Source organism: Hypanus sabinus, unplaced genomic scaffold (assembly GCF_030144855.1).
Source record: "Hypanus sabinus isolate sHypSab1 unplaced genomic scaffold, sHypSab1.hap1 scaffold_315, whole genome shotgun sequence".
NCBI lineage: Eukaryota > Metazoa > Chordata > Chondrichthyes > Myliobatiformes > Dasyatidae > Hypanus > Hypanus sabinus.
In genome coordinates, this window is record NW_026781226.1 from 210,857 (window position 1) to 230,429 (window position 19,573).

General features: G+C 45.3%; 1 protein-coding gene across 2 annotated transcripts in view; it reads left to right on the forward strand.

Moving 5' to 3' along the window:
* LOC132388389 (NACHT, LRR and PYD domains-containing protein 14-like) overlaps positions 1 to 19,573 on the forward strand; it is a 54,886-nt gene that overhangs the window by 15,821 nt on the left and 19,492 nt on the right. For both annotated transcript variants that reach the window (XM_059960735.1, XM_059960736.1), the window contains exons 2-7: positions 1,947 to 2,098; positions 6,442 to 6,533; positions 8,130 to 8,296; positions 10,920 to 11,091; positions 11,190 to 11,255; positions 15,981 to 17,730. In XM_059960735.1, the coding sequence (XP_059816718.1) occupies positions 6,524 to 6,533; positions 8,130 to 8,296; positions 10,920 to 11,091; positions 11,190 to 11,255; positions 15,981 to 17,730 (2,165 nt within the window). In that variant the 5' untranslated portion in view covers positions 1,947 to 2,098; positions 6,442 to 6,523. The remainder of the gene's footprint in view (positions 1 to 1,946; positions 2,099 to 6,441; positions 6,534 to 8,129; positions 8,297 to 10,919; positions 11,092 to 11,189; positions 11,256 to 15,980; positions 17,731 to 19,573) is intronic.

Below are 19,573 nucleotides of genomic sequence, written 5' to 3' on the forward strand. Positions count from 1 at the left end.
ACAATTCCTGCTTTGGTCTGAATTGTGTGTCAGACAGGAATGAGATATGAACACATAACTCTGACACTGGGCGATGGCGTGTGTGGAGCTAGAGGGACGGGGAAGATACACAGGGAAGCTTTAAATGTAGTTGGTGTAAATATGAAATAATATGAAAAATGTGTCAGGCAGCTTGTGAGGGGCGAGGAGCTGAGTCACCAGTTCAGGTGGTAGACCCCCCCCCCCACATCATGCGTTCCAGCTTGTCACTCCCATTTCAAATGCAGATCTGCAGCATCTGCGGGTTTTTCCTTCAGAGGCCCCGCCCCGCTCTGATGACTATCACTTTGCAGATACTCCAGTCTCCAGATGAGCGGTGGCTTTCTTTCCGTTCGTGTTGAAACGGTTTGCCGGCGGGGAGCCGCGGGACGGACTGCTGTCTGCGGCAAATAGACCAAGTTTCCATCGCTCAGTCCGGAGAGGAAAACGCGAACGACAATTTTCCATCGGTGAGGGGACAGACCTGATGTTGGGCAGTGAGTCCCGTTAATTTCCCCGAACTGATGGCCTTGTCCCGCTTCCTAGATACATCCGGCCAGGGTTGCTCAGTATTGTGGAAATATTACACCGAATCACCTCAGATGAACCGTTGGTCTGGCTCCAGCAGGGGTTGAGGTGGTGATGCCGGGACTCAATGCATCCGTTCAGTTGCACCTCCAGAACCTGTTTCTAGCCACCCCAGTGATATATATCTCTGATTACACCACCCTGAGTGAGATGTGGGAAAGGTGAGCATGGATCTCTGTGTGAGCTGTGACCCTGTGAGGTTGGAGCCTGGGATACCACACGTTTTGACCCAGGTAAAATAGATGTGGGGATGAAGTTGCCCCGGTTTATGAGATGTTGAACGAGTATTTCTGTTCTGTGCTCAGACGTTTGGTTCCAGTGTTCCTTGGGAAGCAAAACAGAGAATGAGTTTCCATTCCGTCATTCACAGGAAAAAGTTTTTAAATACGCTCTTTTGTGGTTCCATCAGTAGAAATGGAGCCGGGGCTTCATTGTCCCATCCATGTTTGGAAATTTCGCCTCACTGTCTATCGGCCAGTGGGAGTCGAACAGAAACTCAAGACGCTGAAGATGGAACAGAACATGGAACAGTACATCACAGGAACAGGCCCTTCGGCCACAATGGTGTGCTACTCCAGCTGAAGAGTAAATCAACCCCCTCCCTCAAAATCTAGGATTGGTGGGGGGGGGTGGGGTTGAAATTAGGGCGGGGGTGATTATTTACCAACTGAATTACAACAAGCCCGGATACATTGGGAATGGAGAGTATGTCTGGATTAGACGGAGAGTCTGGGATCTGAGAGTGCCACCTCAGAATAAAGAAGCTTCACTTTAAAACTGAGATGAGAGACATTACTTCAGCCAAAGGTTGTTTGATCTGTGGAATTTGAAAATGTGATGGAGGCGATCGCTGGTTATATTCATGTTCTGGCTTGCTAAATAGGTTGAGAATTATAGCAGGAAGCAAGAATACGGTGTTGGAAAGTAATCCTCCATGATTGATTATGGAACAGACTAGAATGACTTTATCAGATAATTCTCCTGTTATATATTATGACTTGTATCTTATGTCATGACTGAATGATGACTTCCTTGTATTCCATCACAAATAAGAGAAAATCTTCAGATGCTGGAAATCTAAGCAACACCCACAAAATGCTGGAGGAACTAAGCAGCTGGAAGAGAGGAACATTGACATCCAGATGCTGACTGGCTTGATGAGTTCCTCCAGCATTTTGTCTGTGTTCCTTTGTACCCCATGTCAGGCTTTGTAAAGGCTGAGGGACAGTTACAGATTTCTTCACTCGGATCATGACATATGCGTTCAAAATTGAAATTTCAGGTTAATGCTTTGTTCTCGTTTGTTTTAGTAACATACTTCATTCCTTCTTTCATTGAAGTTAGACCTGCGGTGAGAAGTTTATTGGAAGAAACGCCCACAACTGAAAACGAGTGAACAGCAACAAGTGAACCAGCCCGAGGACTGAGATCATCAATTCAACAGAACTCTTCTGACTCGGAGTTTCCATTGACTCAGTCAGGAGAAAGTTTGGTGAGTCTCACTTAACCAAACACTGTTCCTTTAGACATAACATTTCTGTACCAAGGAAGATAGGAAATAGCTGGAGTGAGACTGAATACACCGAGAAATAGCAGTTATGCCAGTTGCAATAATCACAGATCAGCTAGTGAGCTGTCAGCATCAGCTCTGTGAAGCCACACACATTCCCTCATATCGTTTGCTCATTTAAACTTGTCACTCCTCATGTTTCCTTGCTTTTCTGTGTTACGTCATAATAATCTCAACATGCTTTGAGAATTTCCTCCCTTTATAAGATGCCGCAGTCGTTTCCTGCTGTAGTGATTGCGGAACTGTGGAATTACCATGAACTGCAGCAACATGTCGTTGACTCCTCTGTCTATTGCAAGCTGCAATGATATACTTGCCCTCGAGTATATCGCCTTGCAAGCCTCTGTTAAGAGCAAACCCTCTGGAAGTCAGATGTCCTGGCACCGCATTTCATTCAGTCTGAACTAGCAAATGTCAACCAATAATTTACATATACTTAAATTAATCAAACACTTTTCTGCTAATAAGTTCTCAGAACCTATGAATCTGTGATTAAGCAGAAATAGGTTTTATAATTAAGTTATGTTCCCATTTAATCCTGTATCAAAGCCATGGGTTATACCTGTACTTGAGTTGAACGAATGTACTTGCAGCCAGGACTACTAGAGCTGCCGGAGTCGGTTTAAACTCAGTAAGGGAAGCAGCGTGTTGGATCAGATGATGGAGGAGTTGATATAAAGGTAGATGCAATGTTCAGAGAGACTGTGGAAAGATTGGCTGTGGAGAGGGCATCGCAGCAACAGTTTCCCCTCCCCCCCCCACACTCACCCTCTCACCCTCCTATTCTTTTGCCAGTATTGATCGCGGGAGTTAGGAACTCTTTCTACTCACTGCCCAGAGAAATTAAAGCCTTTGATTCCATTCAAAGCTCTGTTTGTCTATAAAGAGTGGCTTTGAAGTATTATCGAAATGAACATGGGAGAATGCGTAACGAAAGTTTAAATCAGATCAGCAGCATGTTCGGTAGGCCGAGTGGTCTACTTATGCACTTGGTGTGTTGATTAGAAAAATTCTGACAGTTTAATTAGTGTAAGCCAATATAAGTTCAAGTGAAAAGAAATCATACATTGATTAAGTATATACATCAAGATTTGTGTGTTAATGTTGTATCCCAGCAGGTTGCAGATCGACCATGACCCAATCGGTGAGCTGGTCCGCACGGTACGGGACCGAGGGACGCGCTCCCCGTTCCCTGTTACTGACTCTACAGTCTCCCCATCTACCGCGCGCCCTCTCGCGGAGCTTCGTCAGTTTCGGCTGATGTTGAGACGATTTCAGCATGCTGCGCGTGCCCGGTATCTCTCGTGAAGTGACGTGACATTTACTTGTCTCTCATTGGTGACACCAAATACCAATTTAGTATACCAACCAATGGGGATATGGGTTTCGTCATTAAGGGGTTTCCTTAACAAGGAGTTGGCGAAGCTGTAAGGGCGACGGATTGAAATGGGAGTTCAGGGGGTTTATCTCCTCAGTATGAGCAAGGATGGAGAAGACTTCAGCATATTTTTAGTGGACACCGATAAAGTGTTGCCTGCAAGTGCGGAGTCGGGGTGATTTTGACAGCAAGTCACGATCTTACTATCTGACACGGTGGGCTGGAGGGACCCGGTGGCTGCCTTTTGTTTGAGGTGTCTGGGTTTAAACGGCGGAGTAAACAGACCCACCTCGGGCCAGCAGGCTGTCTCAGTGGGTGTTGTGTGGTCAGATGCTTGGAGTATGGTTGCTCCCTGTCTGCATTAGGGACAAAATGCAACAAGTCTGTTATTGACTGAAAACATCTATATCCATTCTTTTTTTTGTTTATGATACAATCATTGTCCAATTTATGTTCAAGTTTAATAGTAATTCAAAACATACATGAAAACACATGAACACAGCCAAATACAACCGCGTTAATGCACACAAAGCCTCCTTGCTGGAAACTGCCTCTCTAAGATACCCCAAGGTCATAGGCATTTTCTGATTAATATTATCTATCCATCGTAGCCTCAGTCATCCTCTCCTTCTTTTGCCTTCTGTTTCCCCGAACATGAGAGTCTTCTCTAAGGAATCCTGTCCCCTCATGATGTGGTCAAAATAGCTGAGCTTTTCAAGCTTCCTAGTGAGCAGTCTGGCGTATTTCTCCAAGTATTGACTTGTTGGATCTTCTTGCTGTCCAGCGAACACTTTCCCCCAACATCCAAGTTCAGAGGCGTTGATTATTTTGTATTCAGCCTTATTAATACTCCAGCTGTTACAGCCTTACATCACAACTGGAAATACTATATACTTGACTCTCCGGTCCTTCGCAGACAATGTTATGTCTCTGCACTTCAGTATTTTATCTAAATTTGCCATTGCTACCCTCCCCAGAAGTAAGCGCCGTTTAATACACTTCATTTACCATTATTTTCAATCTTTCTTTATTGATTAAAAATTTATATGAATAGATACGAATCAGAGGTGAAGTTATATCAAATACATAATAGAATAAACGTACAAACAAAGAAAATGATATACATTGTCAAAATCATGTGTAATATAATATTAGGCTATTATATATAAACAGAGAAACACAACTCCTCTTGACAATTCATTCAAAAAAAGACTGGAAATGTTCTATTTATAGGAGAGAAAAAAAACACTAAACAAACTAAAAACTAAAACAAAAAAAAAAGTGGGGAACTGGGTAGTCCACTTGAGGACAAGATTACAAAAAAAGAAGAAAGCGTCCTTCTAGTCAAATCTGAAACTTCACGGAGGGAGAAAGAAAAGAAAGAAAAAAACTAAAGAAAAAAATTAAAAAAGATAAGAAATTAGATCTTCTGAAAATATTGAATGAAAGGTGGCCAGGTTTGTTCAAATTTGAAAGATGTATCGAACGTCCGACTTCTAATTTTCTCCAGGTTTAAACAAAACATAATGGAGGAGAGCCAGAAAAAAGCAGTAGGTGGATTAGGATCCTTCCAATGCAACAAAATAGCTATTACCGTTACCATCTATAGAAATCTTTGAACCAGGGACGAAAAAATCCGTCTCTGCTTCCACTTCCTTTCCATTTATTACCACAAAATTAATAGGACTGGCTGGTCTTCTTAATATTGAGCAAGAAGCCAGCTTTCAACTTTCTTCTTTCACTTTCATTAGAAGCTTCTTCAGATCCTCCTTTCTTTCAGCCATTAGAATAGTATCACCTGCATATCTGAGGTTGTTAATATTCTGTCTGGAAATTTTCACTGCAACATTTTGAGTCGCCTGGACCAGCATTCCTCATATGATCAGCATATAGATTAAATAAGCTGGGTGACAGTATGCAGACTGGTCATACTCCTTTCCAAATCTTGAACCAGTTTGTTGTTCTGTGTCTGGCAACTGTTGCTTCTTGATCTTTGTACAAATTTCTCATAAGGCAGAACAGATGTCCAGGTATTCCCATTTCTTTAAGTATTTGCCATAGTATATTATGGACCGCACTGCTGAAGGATTTAGAGTAGTCAATAAAACATAGATAAATACTTTTCTGAAATTCTCGCGATTTCTCCATTATCCAGCGTAGGTTAGCAATTTGGTCTCTGGTGCCTCTGCCTCTTCTAAAAGCAGCTTCTATCTGGTAGTTCGTGTTCCATATATCGCTAGGGTCTTGCTTGCATAATCTTTAGCTTTACCTTTCTAGCACGTGAATACTTGACTAAAAGTCATTGTTGTTTATATTTTCCCAGGTCTGCTGGAAAATTGCATGCAACACTTTTACAGCATCACCTTTTAGAATTTTTAACAATTTTACTGGAATCCTGTCACATCCTGCAGCCTTATTATTGGCAATGTTTTCTATCACCCATTCGACTTCACTTTCCAGAATGTCTGGCTCCAGATCGATGAGGAAGTCATTGCAGATATCTTCGCTGTTGGATCTTTCTACAATTCTTCTGTGTGTTCCTGCCAACTCCCTTTGATGTCCTTTGCTTCTGTAAGGTCCTTCCCTTCTTTGTCTTTTCCTATGCTCATTTTACATGAAATGTTCCTTTGATGTCTCTAATCTTCTGCAACAGATCTCTTCTTTTTTCCAATTCTGTTGGCTTCTTCAGCTTCAGTGCATCGCTCCTTTAAGAAAGTTTCCTTATATTTCCTTGCTATCTTCTTGAAATTTGTGTTCAGTTGGAGGTCTTTGCTCCAATCTCCATTTGCTCCCTAGAATGTAGGAGAGTGAGCAGTGACGTTACAAAAGTGTTTTAAATTTGAAGGACAGAGTAACTGACTCATACTTTTTTATTTGTGTAATTCAGGTCATTGCCAGCAGGTGGGGCTTTCTTCCACCCGGACGTCGGACAAGCAGACGATAATCAACCAACGTCAGTCAGAGTCAGAATGGACACAGGTATGTTCATTGGGCTCTTTCTCATTAAATCTGTCATCGTGGTACACGTGTAATCAAATCATCAATAATTCAGAGGGATAAACTTGGGAGATAAAGGGGCAGAGAGAAGGTACCATCAAAAGGAGTCATTGATCCAACTGGTAAAGTGTCCATGAGCACTGGAACAATTCACTAGCTCCAGCGCTGGGACCTAACGAGGGGAATGATCGAATCGCTCCCCTCACCACACAGATCTTCACCTGAGTGAAAGGAGAAGGAGCCCCTAAATAAGGTGGCTGTGGGTAACACTCAGACAGGAATACAACAGCGGGCAATGTAACAGTCGAGGGAACAGATAGAATTTCTGTCAGCATTTGGTACGCCCTGATGTGGGAAATGCCTCCAACAGCCAGTGAGAGAAACAGGAGGTGTTTTCTGTTTGGAAGGGCAATGTAGAATTCTCCCCAGATTAACGGGTTGTTGCACAATGGAGGTGAGGGGAGTTCCCGGTGTTTGTTTTCTGTGGCCGAGTTAAAGGACGTTATATTGAGGGAGGACGGGCTGGGTGCAGGAGACAGTGAACAAGAGAAATTGTACACAGGGAATCTGGGGCGGGGGCGGGGGGTGGCTACTGAAGCAATGAAATGCTCTTGGCGAATAGGATGAAAGTAAAACAAAATAGTAAGTGGAGAGGGCATCGTACAAAATGCTGGAGGAACTCAGCAGGTCAGGAAGCACCTATAGTGAAAAAAATAACCTTCAATGTTTCGGGCTGAGAATCTGTAAGTTGATTTCAAAGTCGCCTTGGGTACATAAAATGGAGTCAGCACGAGAGGAGCGTTGTTCTGGCTGAAGGTCTGTGACCAGCAGTGTCCGCAAGGATCACTGTTTCGCCATGCGTCGTGTGTGTGAATCAAACAGGTTAATCATATGATATACTGGGTGGACTTATTCGTTGATTTACAGAGTTGGAGGAGATGAATAAATTTGGGACTGTTGTCAAAGTGTTCGGCATCCAGTTAAAAATAGGAACAGAGAGTCACCAAGTACAGATAATTCAGGCAAATGTGAGAAGTTGCATTTTGAGAGGTCAAATTCGCGAGCAATGTGCACGGTGAATGTTGGGACTAATAACAAGATTGATGTACTGTCGGGTCCTGTGATGGGTGTGCACAGCTCCCTTAAGGTGGCAACACAATTGGTAGTGTGCTAACGATGAGTTGAGGTATTTGTTAAAGTTAGACTGTAACTGGATACGCGTTGGTTAAGAGACAATTTCAGTATTGTGCGCAAATCGAGAATGATGTGGAGGGTCTGTAGAGGGTGTAGACGAGTTTCACCACAAAAACCTGAGGTAACAGGTCTGTTTAGATGGTAAAGTTTAAAGGGGATTTACGATGCAGGTTTTCCACAGAGAGTGATCGGTGTCTGGAATGAGCTGCCGAGGGTTGGACTGGAAACAGATACTCAGCAGCGTCTGAGAGGCGTTTGAACTCATGAGTAGGCCGGGAACGGGGGACATTGACCTTGTTCCTGAAAATGGGATTGGTTTAAAATGGCATCGTGTCCGCATACGCATGGTACATCTACTATTTTATGTTCTATGACCGACTACAGATCTGAACTCCGCCATCTGCGCCTTCCTGTCAAATTGTGACGATCACCAACTGTTCCGGTTGACGAGATTCTACATGGAGAGACTGGAGCAGGCGATTGAGGAGGGCGTGGAGGGAGTCAGCTTCATGTTAATGGGCGAGGATCACTTCACCGGGCAGGAGTATCACGTAAGTGGAAGGGACATACACTGACTGTATATTCTACTGAATCTATCACAAACCGACAGAACCGTTGTAACGACACCTCTGGGCTGCAAAAATCCTGTAACGCTTATGGTCAACATCAAGAAAAGAGTTTTCATCTGCGAAAAACCCTGAACTTTTATTAACCAACACAACCTTCTCTCCAGTTTTCTGATCACATTCATTTATAGACAGATTAGGATACAGGCAATGATTGACTGGTGAATTTAGTGATGTGACACTTGACGGACATTGCAAGTGGACAGATAACCACTCTACACCACTCATCACATCATGTTCCCAATGTTCGACCTTAATGGCCACTGACCAGTCTGCGTTCTCCTGATGACCCACGGGTTTCCCACAAATCAAATATATAGTGACTTATTTCTCAGCTCATTCTCGGTCTACCTTCAACCCCATTGTCAGTTCAACACTGACTGTCATCTCTCATTTGAACTGCTGACCCTTTTTTTGATCAATATCCCAACATGCCTCATGGTTCTGTTACCTTCTGTTCCTTGTGACTTCCAATTTGAGTTTGTAATTACCATAGCATATACTGTTAATATGGGAAGTGCAACATTAGTGCCACTGAAAATATTCCAAACATCTACAGCTAACATAGAATTACAAGGAAACAGCTTTCCAATGGTCCTCGTGCTACTGGAGTGCGTTCACCTATTACCACCCAGAATGAATATTAGTGAAGAGCCAGACACCATACTGAACACAACATTCCACGTGAGGCAGCTGATAATTTCAGTCTAAACTTCTTACTCAACATTACCACCGGTCGGCTTTGGTCTGTCAGACATACACAATAGTCCTGAGTTTGCTGGCTGCTCCTCACTGCCAGTTTCCAGCTGTTGGCTGGCACTGGAACCCCTCATGGAGCCTGGCAGTGAAGGGTGAAGCTGCTGCGGTTCACCAAGGATTACCCTGGCAAAAATCAACAGTGGCCCGGCCATAGTTTCACCTAGTCATAGTCATCAAACACTGCAGTACAGCAACAGGCTCTTCTGCCCATCTAGCCCACACCAACCTATTATCTGCTTAGTCCCATTGATCTGAACCCGGACTGGAGACATCCAAAACTCCCCCATTGAATGAACTTATCCAAGCTGATCTTAAATAATCAACTCGAATGTACATCGACTAATTAAGATGGCAGCACGTTCCGCGCTCTTCAGCAACCTCTGAGTGAACAGGTTCCCCTTCACTTTGCCTTTCACCTGTCATCATTACCCTATGCTCTCTAATTCCAGTCTCACTCAACCTCAGTAATAAATGCATTTTCGCAATAACTCTCTGTATACCTTTTATAAACTTGTATATCTCTTTCACATCTCTCATGGTCCTCCTACACTCTATGGAATAATGTCCTAGCCTATTCACACTTCCTCTATATCTTAGATCCTCAACTCCTGGTAACAATCTGTATTTAATTCAGCATTCGTTCAATCTTATTGATATCCTTTCAGGAGGTAGATGTACACATTGCTTCAATTTAGCCTCTGAAACATCAACTTCGACATAATATCCCAACGTCTGTATTCAATATTTCGATTTATGAAGCCCCATGTCCAAAAAGCTTTACAACGCCATCTACCTTCGATAATACTTTCAAGAAATTTTGGATCTGTATAACTTTGTAGTATCTCATCACACTTCCTACTCTTGTCATTGGTACCAACGTGGACCAAGACCTGCTCATCCTGCCCTTAAGGAAGTTTCAGAGTCGATACGAGATATCACTGACCTTGGTAACACACTATCCAAAAATCCTGTTCTCGTAAACAGAATCTCCAGTCTATTCTCCTGATCATTGTATTCCCCGTCAGTGCATCTCAGCACTTCTCATCCCTTCCGAGTCACAAAGCCAAACTCAGAGCCAGAGGCATAATCACCGTGGCTTTCCTCTGCTAGGCCATACCCCGAAACAGAAAGCCGTATCCCTGTTACAAAGAGTTTCCTGTAGTGGCTGCCTGTTCCCTTCCCCCTCCTGACAGTCACCCAGTTCCCTGTGTTCCGGGCCTTGTGCACAGCTCCCTCCCTGTATAGCCTGAGTCAATCTCTCAGCCTCCGGAATGATCCTGAGTTCACCCAGCTCCAGCTCCGATTCCTCAGCACAGTCTGTATTAAGCTGCAGCTGGATGAAATTCCTGAAGGTGTAGTTATCGGGGACACTGAACGTCTTCCTGTCTTGCCGCACCCTGTAGGAAGAGCATCCCACTATCCTGCCTGGCTTTCCCACTGTTCTAACCGTGAAAAAGAGAAGGGAAATATTACCCAAGATCAACCCAAGCCTCCGCCTCTCCTCAATGAACCCTCTCTGACACAAAGCATCAATAACCTACTCTATCTCTGGCTCACTCACACTATGACTGCTTTGCTTAAACCTTGCCAAGTGGATAAGTACCCCGCAATCTGTGGCGTTCAGAAAGTCATCATTGGCCATGCTAACTTCTTTTAATTTCTTTTTCCTGCTGCGAACAATTGCTGTCAGTGATTTGCGACGAGCAGAATGTGCTGGGTCTGTCCATGTTCAGGGTAGATTTGAACCCATCCCTCCGTTCCTCAATATATTTCCCATTGTTCATTACAGAGCGTGACTGAGCTCGCGGAGAAGGGAAACCGAGCGGGCGCTTCCAAACTCCTCCTGGATCTGGTGATGGAGAAGGGCTCCGGGGCCCGGAAAGTGATGTGGGAATCCTTTGTGAAACTACATCACCATTTACCGAAGCTGAGCAGAATATTGAATGAAATACGGGAGCGAGGTACGGTGAACAATACACTGTGTGTTACAGATGTAAATGCTGATGAATTTACAGTATTACACAGAACCGACTTCATGCAGGTTAATCTGTTTGAACAGGTAACGGCCAGTTCGCCTACATGGACACTGAGCGGGGTTTCTCTGAAGTGCCCAAGCATCTGGAAGGTAAGTGATGGAACGGAAATCTGAAAGTCTGTATTTCACACTGAGAGTCTGAATACGTCTTTGTAGAGGCCTGTTTAGAGACCGTCAGAGTCTGGGAGACAGGTTTTTGTTGTTATTTCACTCTGAGAGTCTGAGTACGTGTCTTTAGAGGCCTGTTTAGAGACTGTCAGAGTCTGGGAGACAGGTTTTTGTTGTTATTTCACACTGAGAGTCTGAGTACGTGTCTTTAGAGGCCTGTTTAGAGACGGTCAGAGTCTGGGAGACAGGTTTTTGTTGTTATTTCACACTGAGAGTCTGAATACGTCTCTTTAGAGGCCTGTTTAGAGACTGTCAGAGTCTGGGAGACAGGTTTTTGTTGTTATTTCACTCTGAGAGTCTGAGTACGTGTCTTTGGAGGCCTGTTTAGAGACTGTCAGAGTCTGGGAGACAGGTTTTTGTTGTTATTTCACACTGAGAGTCTGAGTAAGTGTCTTTAGAGGCCTGTTTAGAGACTGTCAGAGTCTGGGAGACAGGTTTTTGTTGTTATTTCACACTGAGAGTCTGAGTACGTGTCTTTAGAGGCCTGTTTAGAGACGGTCAGAGTCTGGGAGACAGGTTTTTGTTGCTGAGGCTGGAGGACACGAAGCAATTTGCATTTGTCACAACACCTTTTCTGTAGGGCCGAGTATCTGGAGATTTGACAAAACTGAAGCCAAACCATTCCAATTAGAACATCCAACTCCAGCAAGGGAAATCTCGCACATCTGATCCAAAGTGGAGCTGAGATTTGCTGTTATTCCTCCATAAGACATAGGGGCAGAATTAGGCCATTCAGCCCATTAGTCTGCTCCGCCATTCCATCATGGCTGATCCCAGATTCCACGCAACACCATACACCTGCCTTCTCGCCATATCCTTTGATGCCCTGACCGATGAGGAACTTCTGCCTTCATTACATCCATGGACTCGGCCTCCACTGCAGTCTGAGGCAGAGCCTTACAGACGGTCATTATTCTCTGGCTCAAAGAGTCCTCCCTACCTGTTGTAAAGGATCACCCCTCAATTTTGAGGCCTTGGCCCCTTGTTCTGGATGCACCTGCCACAGGAAACATCCTTTCCACATCCACCCTATCTGGTCCTTTCAACCTTCTGCAGGTTTAAAAGAGATTCCCTTGCATTCCTTAAAATTCCAGTGAGTACAGGCCCAAAGTTGCCAAAACACACCTCATATGTTAACCCCTTCATTCCCAGAGTCATCCTCTTGAATCTCCTCGGGACTCTCTCTAATGACCACACATCTTTTGAGAGGTACTGAAAAGCTGTTGACAACACGCCTGTAGTGCAGCCTGACTACACAGTCTTGTACAGGCTCAGCATTTATATTCGATTCTCTTTTTTGCCGCCTTTACCACAGACTCGACCTCTAAATTAATCTTCTGTGAGTGTTGCTCGAGGCTCCGAGGTCCCACTGAAGTCGCTCTGCACATCTGATCCTTGGACCTTCTGCCCATTTAGATAATAGTCCGCTCCTTTCACCAAAATGCATTATCATACATTTCCAACACTGTATTCCATCTGCCACCTCTTTGCCCATTTTTTTCCAATTTGCCTCAGTCCTGTTGCAATCGCACTACCGACCCCTCCACCTATCTCTGTATCATCCGCAAACTTTGCCACAAATCCATTCATTCCATCATCTAAATCACTGACAAGAAATCTGAAAGTCAGCGGTCCCAATACTAATCCCTGCGGAACACCACCGGTCACTGGCAGCCAACCAGAAAAGGCCCCTTTTATTCCCACTCGCTGTCTGTTGCCTGTCAGCAATTCCGCTCCACGTGCCAGTATCTTTCCTGTGACGCCATAGATTTTTATCTGGTTAAGCAGACTCCTGTGCGGCAGCTTATCAAATGCCTTCTGAAAATCCAAGTAAATGGTATCCACTAACTCCTTTGTCCACCCTGCTTCTTACTTCCATAATGAATTCTGACAGAAACCATGCTAACTTATATTGTCATTAGTCTCCAAGTACCTCAAAACCTCAAACTTAATAAGAGATTCCAACTCTTTCCCAGTCGCTGAGGATTGGCTAACTGGCCTATAATTTCCCTTCTTTTGCCTTCCTCCCTTCTTAAAGAGTAGAGTGACAATAGCAATCTTCCAGTCCTCCGGACCATGCCATAATAAAGTGATTCTTCAAAGATCATGACCAATCCAGTTGTCATCCCTTCAGCAACCTCTCTCAGATCTCTGGGATGCAGTCCATCTGGCCCAGGTGACTTTGCACCTTAAGAGTTTTCAGTATGCCGAGATGTTTTTCCTTTGTAATAGCAATGGCACTCACTGCTACTGCCTGTCACTCGCAAACCAATGCATGCTGGTAGCGTCTTCCACAGTGAAGATATATGTAGAGTGCACATTCTCCAGTGTTCCAGCATGGACTCTCACCTCTCTTTTAATCTTTATATAACTGAAAAAAAGTGTTTATTATCCTGCTTTATATCATTGGCTTTTCTGCTCTCATATTTCATCTTTTCCTTACTTATAGCTTCTTTAGTTGACTATTGTTATCTTGTATGCCCTTTCCTCGGCTTTTATGCAATCCTTAACTTCCATTGTCACCCATGGTTGCCTACACGTGTCACTTGAGAACTTCTTCCTCCATGGGCCGTATCCATCCTGCAACTTGAGACCTATTCCCAGAAGCTTCAGCCATCTCCGCTAGTATCCTTCTCCAATCTACCTGGGAAAGCTACTCTCTCCTGCCTCTGTAATTCGCTTTATTCCATTGCGATACTGATACTGTAAGTTATGCTTCTCCCTCTCAATCTGTATTATGAATTCACTCATATTATGATCACTATCTCTTAATGGTTCTTTTACATTACGCTCCCTCATCAGATCAGGGCTATTACACAACACCCAATCAAAGACGTCGTCTCAAGCACAAGCTGCTCTGCAACCCTATCTCGTGGGAATTCAATAAATTCCCTCTCTTGCAATCTGATTCCTGACGTTTGTTTGATTTTCTTATTCCCCGTGCACATTGAAGTCCTTCATTACAACTGCGTCATTGGCTTTAACACATGCCTTTTCCAACTCCCTTTGCAATCTCAACCCCACACATTCGCTATTTTCAGGCCAATATAGGATCCCCATAAAGCTTTTTTTTAACTCTTACAGTTTCCTACCTCCACCCACAAAGCTTCATCATTCTCTAAGCCTATGTCACCTCTTTCTGCAGATGTGATTCCACCTCGAACCAGCACAGCCACATCACCAACGCCTATGCCTTCCTGCCTGTCCTTTCGATAAGATGTAAATCTTCTAACGTTAAGCTCCCAGCTATGGTCTTCTTTCAGCCACGACTCAGTGATGCCCACGACATCATACTGACCAATCTCTAATTGCACCAAAAGTTCGTCCACCTTATTCTGAATGTTGCGTGCATTTAAATATAATGCGTTTAGTCCAGCATCTCCACCCTTTTGAATGTTGTCGATGTGGTACAATTTAACAGTTTGCTCCGTCTGTATTTGAACCAAGTCATTGGCTTGTCCTTCCTTACATTCATGTTAAACCCGTCATCTACTTGTAAAACTGCTGGTTCATCCACAGCTCTGTCATCCTAGGTCCAGTCCCCCGGCCATTTTAGGTTAAAACACTCCCAACAGCTCCAGTAAATCAGCCCATAAGAATATTGGTCCTCATCGGATTCACGTGCAACCTGTGCCTTTTGTACTGGTCCTACCTACCCCGGAAGTGGTCCCAATTATCCAGAAATCTGAATTCCTGCCCCCTGCTCCAAATGCTCTGCCACACATTTTTCTGCCACCTCATTCTATTCCTATTGCCACTGTCGGGTGGTACAGGCAGCAATCCTGAGATCACTACTTTTGAGTTCCTGCTCCTCAGCTTTTTTCCTAACCCCCTGTGTTCTGTTTTCCAGACCTCTTCCCTTTTCTCTTCCTTTGTCGTTGTTACCAACGTTTGTCATGACTTCTGGCTGCTCAACCTCCCTTCTCAGGATATTGTGACACGTCCAGAAACATTTCGGACAATGGCACCTGAGAGGCAAAGTGCCATCGGTGTCCACAGAATCGCCGACCTGCCCTCCTGACTTCAGAGTTCCCCATTACCACTGCCATCCTCTTCAGCTTCCTGCTCTTCTGCACATCATCGGGGAATTGCCTGGGTTCATGTACCAGCTCCTCAGAGAATAAGAGACTGTAGACCAGTGCGGGGTGTGTCACATCGTGACTGTCTCAGCCTGGAAAAGGAAACTGAAATTATGTTCCTTTTCTGTGGCTCAGTACTGACAGCTTAATCCTAAAGGAGTGTCAAGAACATGGGTTCCATTGTGAGAGAAGTAAAAGTCAGTAGAACAAGTAAATGCCCCCCCCCCCCCACTGTTACCCTCTGCGGTGTTGCACAGTTCAGCAGAAGCTGAGCAGTGAAAGCAGTGAAACCACCCGCTCCACACAACACTCTCCTCTCCAGAATCACGTGTGCACTGGGTGCTCGCTGGAACACCGGGGAATCTGCAAACTACCAACAGAGGGGAGAGTGGAGCCTTTAACAGCGGATCTGAGTCAGATCAGAACTGTTTCTGGGCCGTCGTTCATTTTCAGACACTCTAATCTCTGATCACCCGATTTCACCTGAACAGTGTCTTTAACGAGTATATGTTGTATGCTCCATGTACATCAGATCAGGCATTGACAACCTATTTCTTTCCGTCATAAGATGTTCGAAGGAAACACATGGAGACTTTGCGGACACAAACTGAAACACTGAGAGTGAACACGATCCTGATGAGGGAGAAGGTGAAGGTTTTCCAGCTGGTTGATCGATACGCTGAGCTCACGGTCATTTCTACTGTTCGAGATCGGAAACTGGTGGAACATGAGCTGCTGGCAAGAGGCAGAGATCACGAGGAGTGGAGAGAAAAAGATCTCCGTGGTAAGCTGGAAAAAATCCGTACTGATCAGTTATTCAAGAAGAGCTTTGTTCAAAAATTGCAAAGATATTTCTTTGGAAACAAATCAGGGATATCCGCAGCAGTGGCCGGAGTCCCAGGGATCGGGAAAACAACAATGGTACAAAAGATTGTTTATGACTGGGCCGCGGGGAAGATATACCAACAATTCCAGTTTGTCTTCAGTTTCAAATTCCGGGATTTAAACACCATTAACTGTAGAATAAACCTGAAAGAACTGATTCTGCATCATTACCCCTACTTTGGGAATATGCTGGGAGAGATCTGGAAACAGACAGAGGGACTGCTGTTCATATTCGATGGTTTGGATGAATTCAAGGACAAAATCAACTTTGTTGATCGTCGGAGAGACACAGAATCACAGTACACAGATCCTGAATTCAAGTGCAAGGTGTCTGATATTGTGTACAGTTTAATCCAGGGCAAGCTGCTCCCAGGGTGTTCAGTGCTGGTGACCACCCGTCCCACTGCGTTACATTTATTGGAAAAGGCAGACATCAGTGTCTGGGCTGAAATCCTGGGATTTGTTGGTGAGGAACGGAAGGAATATTTCATCAGGTATTTTGAAGATCAGACGGTGGCGGAAGCTGTTTTCAAACATGTGAAGGAGAACGAGGTCCTGTATACCATGAGCTACAACCCCTCCTACTGCTGGATCCTAGCTCTGGCACTGGGCCCCTTCTTCACACAAAGAGTCAGGGACCCACTGCGTGTTCCCAAGACCATCACCCAACTGTACTCCTACTATATTTACAACATCCTGAAAAACCATGGCCGTGAGATTGAGAACCCGCGTGATGTGTTACTCAGGGTTGGTCAGATGGCCTTCAGAGGAGTGCACGAGAGGAAGATTGTGTTTACAGATGGAGATTTGATCAACTACAATCTGCAGCCTTCCCAGTTCCTGTCTGGGTTCCTGATGGAGCTTTTGGAGAGAGAGGATTCTGCCCGGAGCGTGGTGTACACATTCCCACACCTCACTATCCAAGAGTTTGTAGCTGCAGTCGCACAATTCCTGAATCCACATCCCGGGGATATCCTGAAATTCCTCACTGAAGCCCACAACACGACAGATGGACGATTTGAGGTATTTCTTCGTTTTGTTGCTGGTCTCTCCTCCCCAATGACAGCTCGGGGCCTGGAGGAGTTTCTGGGTCCATTTCCTCATCAAACAACCTGCCGGGTGATTGACTGGGTGAAGGAGGAGGTTCAACGCCAGAGTGGAAACACAGAGAGTGAAGCTGGTAAAAGGAGCCTCCTGAACACATTGCACTACCTGTTTGAGTCTCAGAATCGTGGACTGGCTCAGGCCGCACTGGAATCTGTGGAAATGCTTTCATTCAGTGGAATGACACTGACCCCGATGGACTGCGCGGTCCTGTCTCATGTCATCGGACTCTGTGATGCAATAAAACACCTGTACCTGGGGATCTGCCACATTCAGTGTGAAGGAATCCAGCGGCTGGGACCCGGGCTGCACAAGTGCCAGGATTTGAGGTAACTTGGTTTATCTCTCACTCTGAACTGTGAGACTGTCTCATTGTGTTGTTTCAATGTAAAGGGATTTCGGTAAATTTGTAGTAAATCAGATTGTGAAAAATTGTGACAAATGCCCAGGGGATCGGTCAGTAATTCCCCAAGGACGGGAGGGTTCTGAGGTTCCTTGTGAAGGGATGTTGGAGACTTCATCAGATCAGTGAACAACGACTATTGGTTTAATGGTAGTAAATCACAGGAATGGCCGTGTTTCTCGCTGCCTGTGACACGTCCATTGACAATGTTCCTTCTCACTGTTACTGACACCCAGACCGACACTGATTGCAGCAGGTGGGTCAGAGATTCACACCCCCTTCCCGGTGAGGGAAAAGAGACCGTCAGCAGACTGTCCCAGTGAGAAGGAAAGAAATACCATTGTGAGATTGTCCTCCCACTGCCATTCCCCGTGTGTGACTTTGCTCACTTCCAGATACGCAAAGAGCGAGGGTGCATCTCCTCTGGGCCTCTGTTCAGACCCAACACACACGTACAAAAAAATTCTGCATCCTCTCATCTTGCAGGATTATCGTTTACCCTTGGAATCCTCCTGTGGGACCTCTCATCCCAAACCCCCTTCCATTCTTTGGAATCTCGCCCCCATTCCCATTTTCTCATCCTTCTGTGGAATGTCTTTTCCACACAACCCCACCCCGTGAAATCTCTCCTCCCCATCCTCCTTCCTCCTGTGGGATCTCTCCTCCCCATCCCCCTTCCTCCTGTGGGATCTCTCCTCCCCATCCCCCTTCCTCCTGTGGGATCTCTCTTCCACATCTCCCTTTCATCCCGTGGGATTTCTCTTCCCCAACCCCCTTCCCAGTGTGGGATCTCTCCTCCCCATCCCACATCCACCTGTGGGATCTCTCTTCCCCATCTCCCTTTCACCTCTGAGATCACTCTTCCCCATCCCCCTTCCTTCTATGGATTCTCTTCCCCATCCCCCTTCCTCCTATGGGATCTCTCTCCCCCATTGACTTCTTCCTGTTGGATCTCTCTTTGGCATGCCCCATTGTCCTGTGGAATTTCTCTACCCAACCCTCTTCCCCCTATGAGATTTCTCTTCCTAATCCCACATCCTCCTGTGGGAACTCTCTTCCACATCCCTCCTACTCCTGGCCAATCTCTCAACCCCTTCCCCCTTAATCCTGTTTAATCTCTCTCTATATCCCCCTTCCTCCCATGGGATCTCTCTTCCCATGCCTCATCCTGCTGTGGGATCTATCTTCCACACTCCCATGCGGTCTGTGGGATCTCCCTTCCCCGTCCCCTTCTTCCTGTGGGGTCTCCCTTCCCCGTCCCCTTCTTCCTGTGGGCTCTCTCTTCCCCATTCCCCTTCGTCCTGTGGGATCCCTCTTCCCCATCCCCCTTCCTCCTGTGGGTTCTCTCTACCCCATCCCCCTTCCTCCTTTGGGATCTCTCCTCCCTATCCCCATCTCGCCTGTGGGAACTCTCCTCCCCATAGAATCATAAAATCATAGAACACTACAGCACAGAAAACAAGCCATTCGGTCCTTCTAGTCTGTACCGAAACCTTATTCTGCTAGTCCCATTGACCTGCACCCAGTCCATAACCCTCCAGTCCTCTCCCATCCATGTATCTATCCAATTTATTCTTAAAGCTTAACAGTGAGTCCATATTTTCCACATCAGATGGCAGCTCGTTCCACACTCTCACCACCCTCTGAGTGAAGAAGTTCCTCCTAATGCTCCCCCCAAACCTTTCCCCTTTCACGCTGAAGCCATGTCTGCTCATATTTATCTCTCCTAATCTATGTGGAAAGAGCCTATTCGCATTTACCCTGTCTAT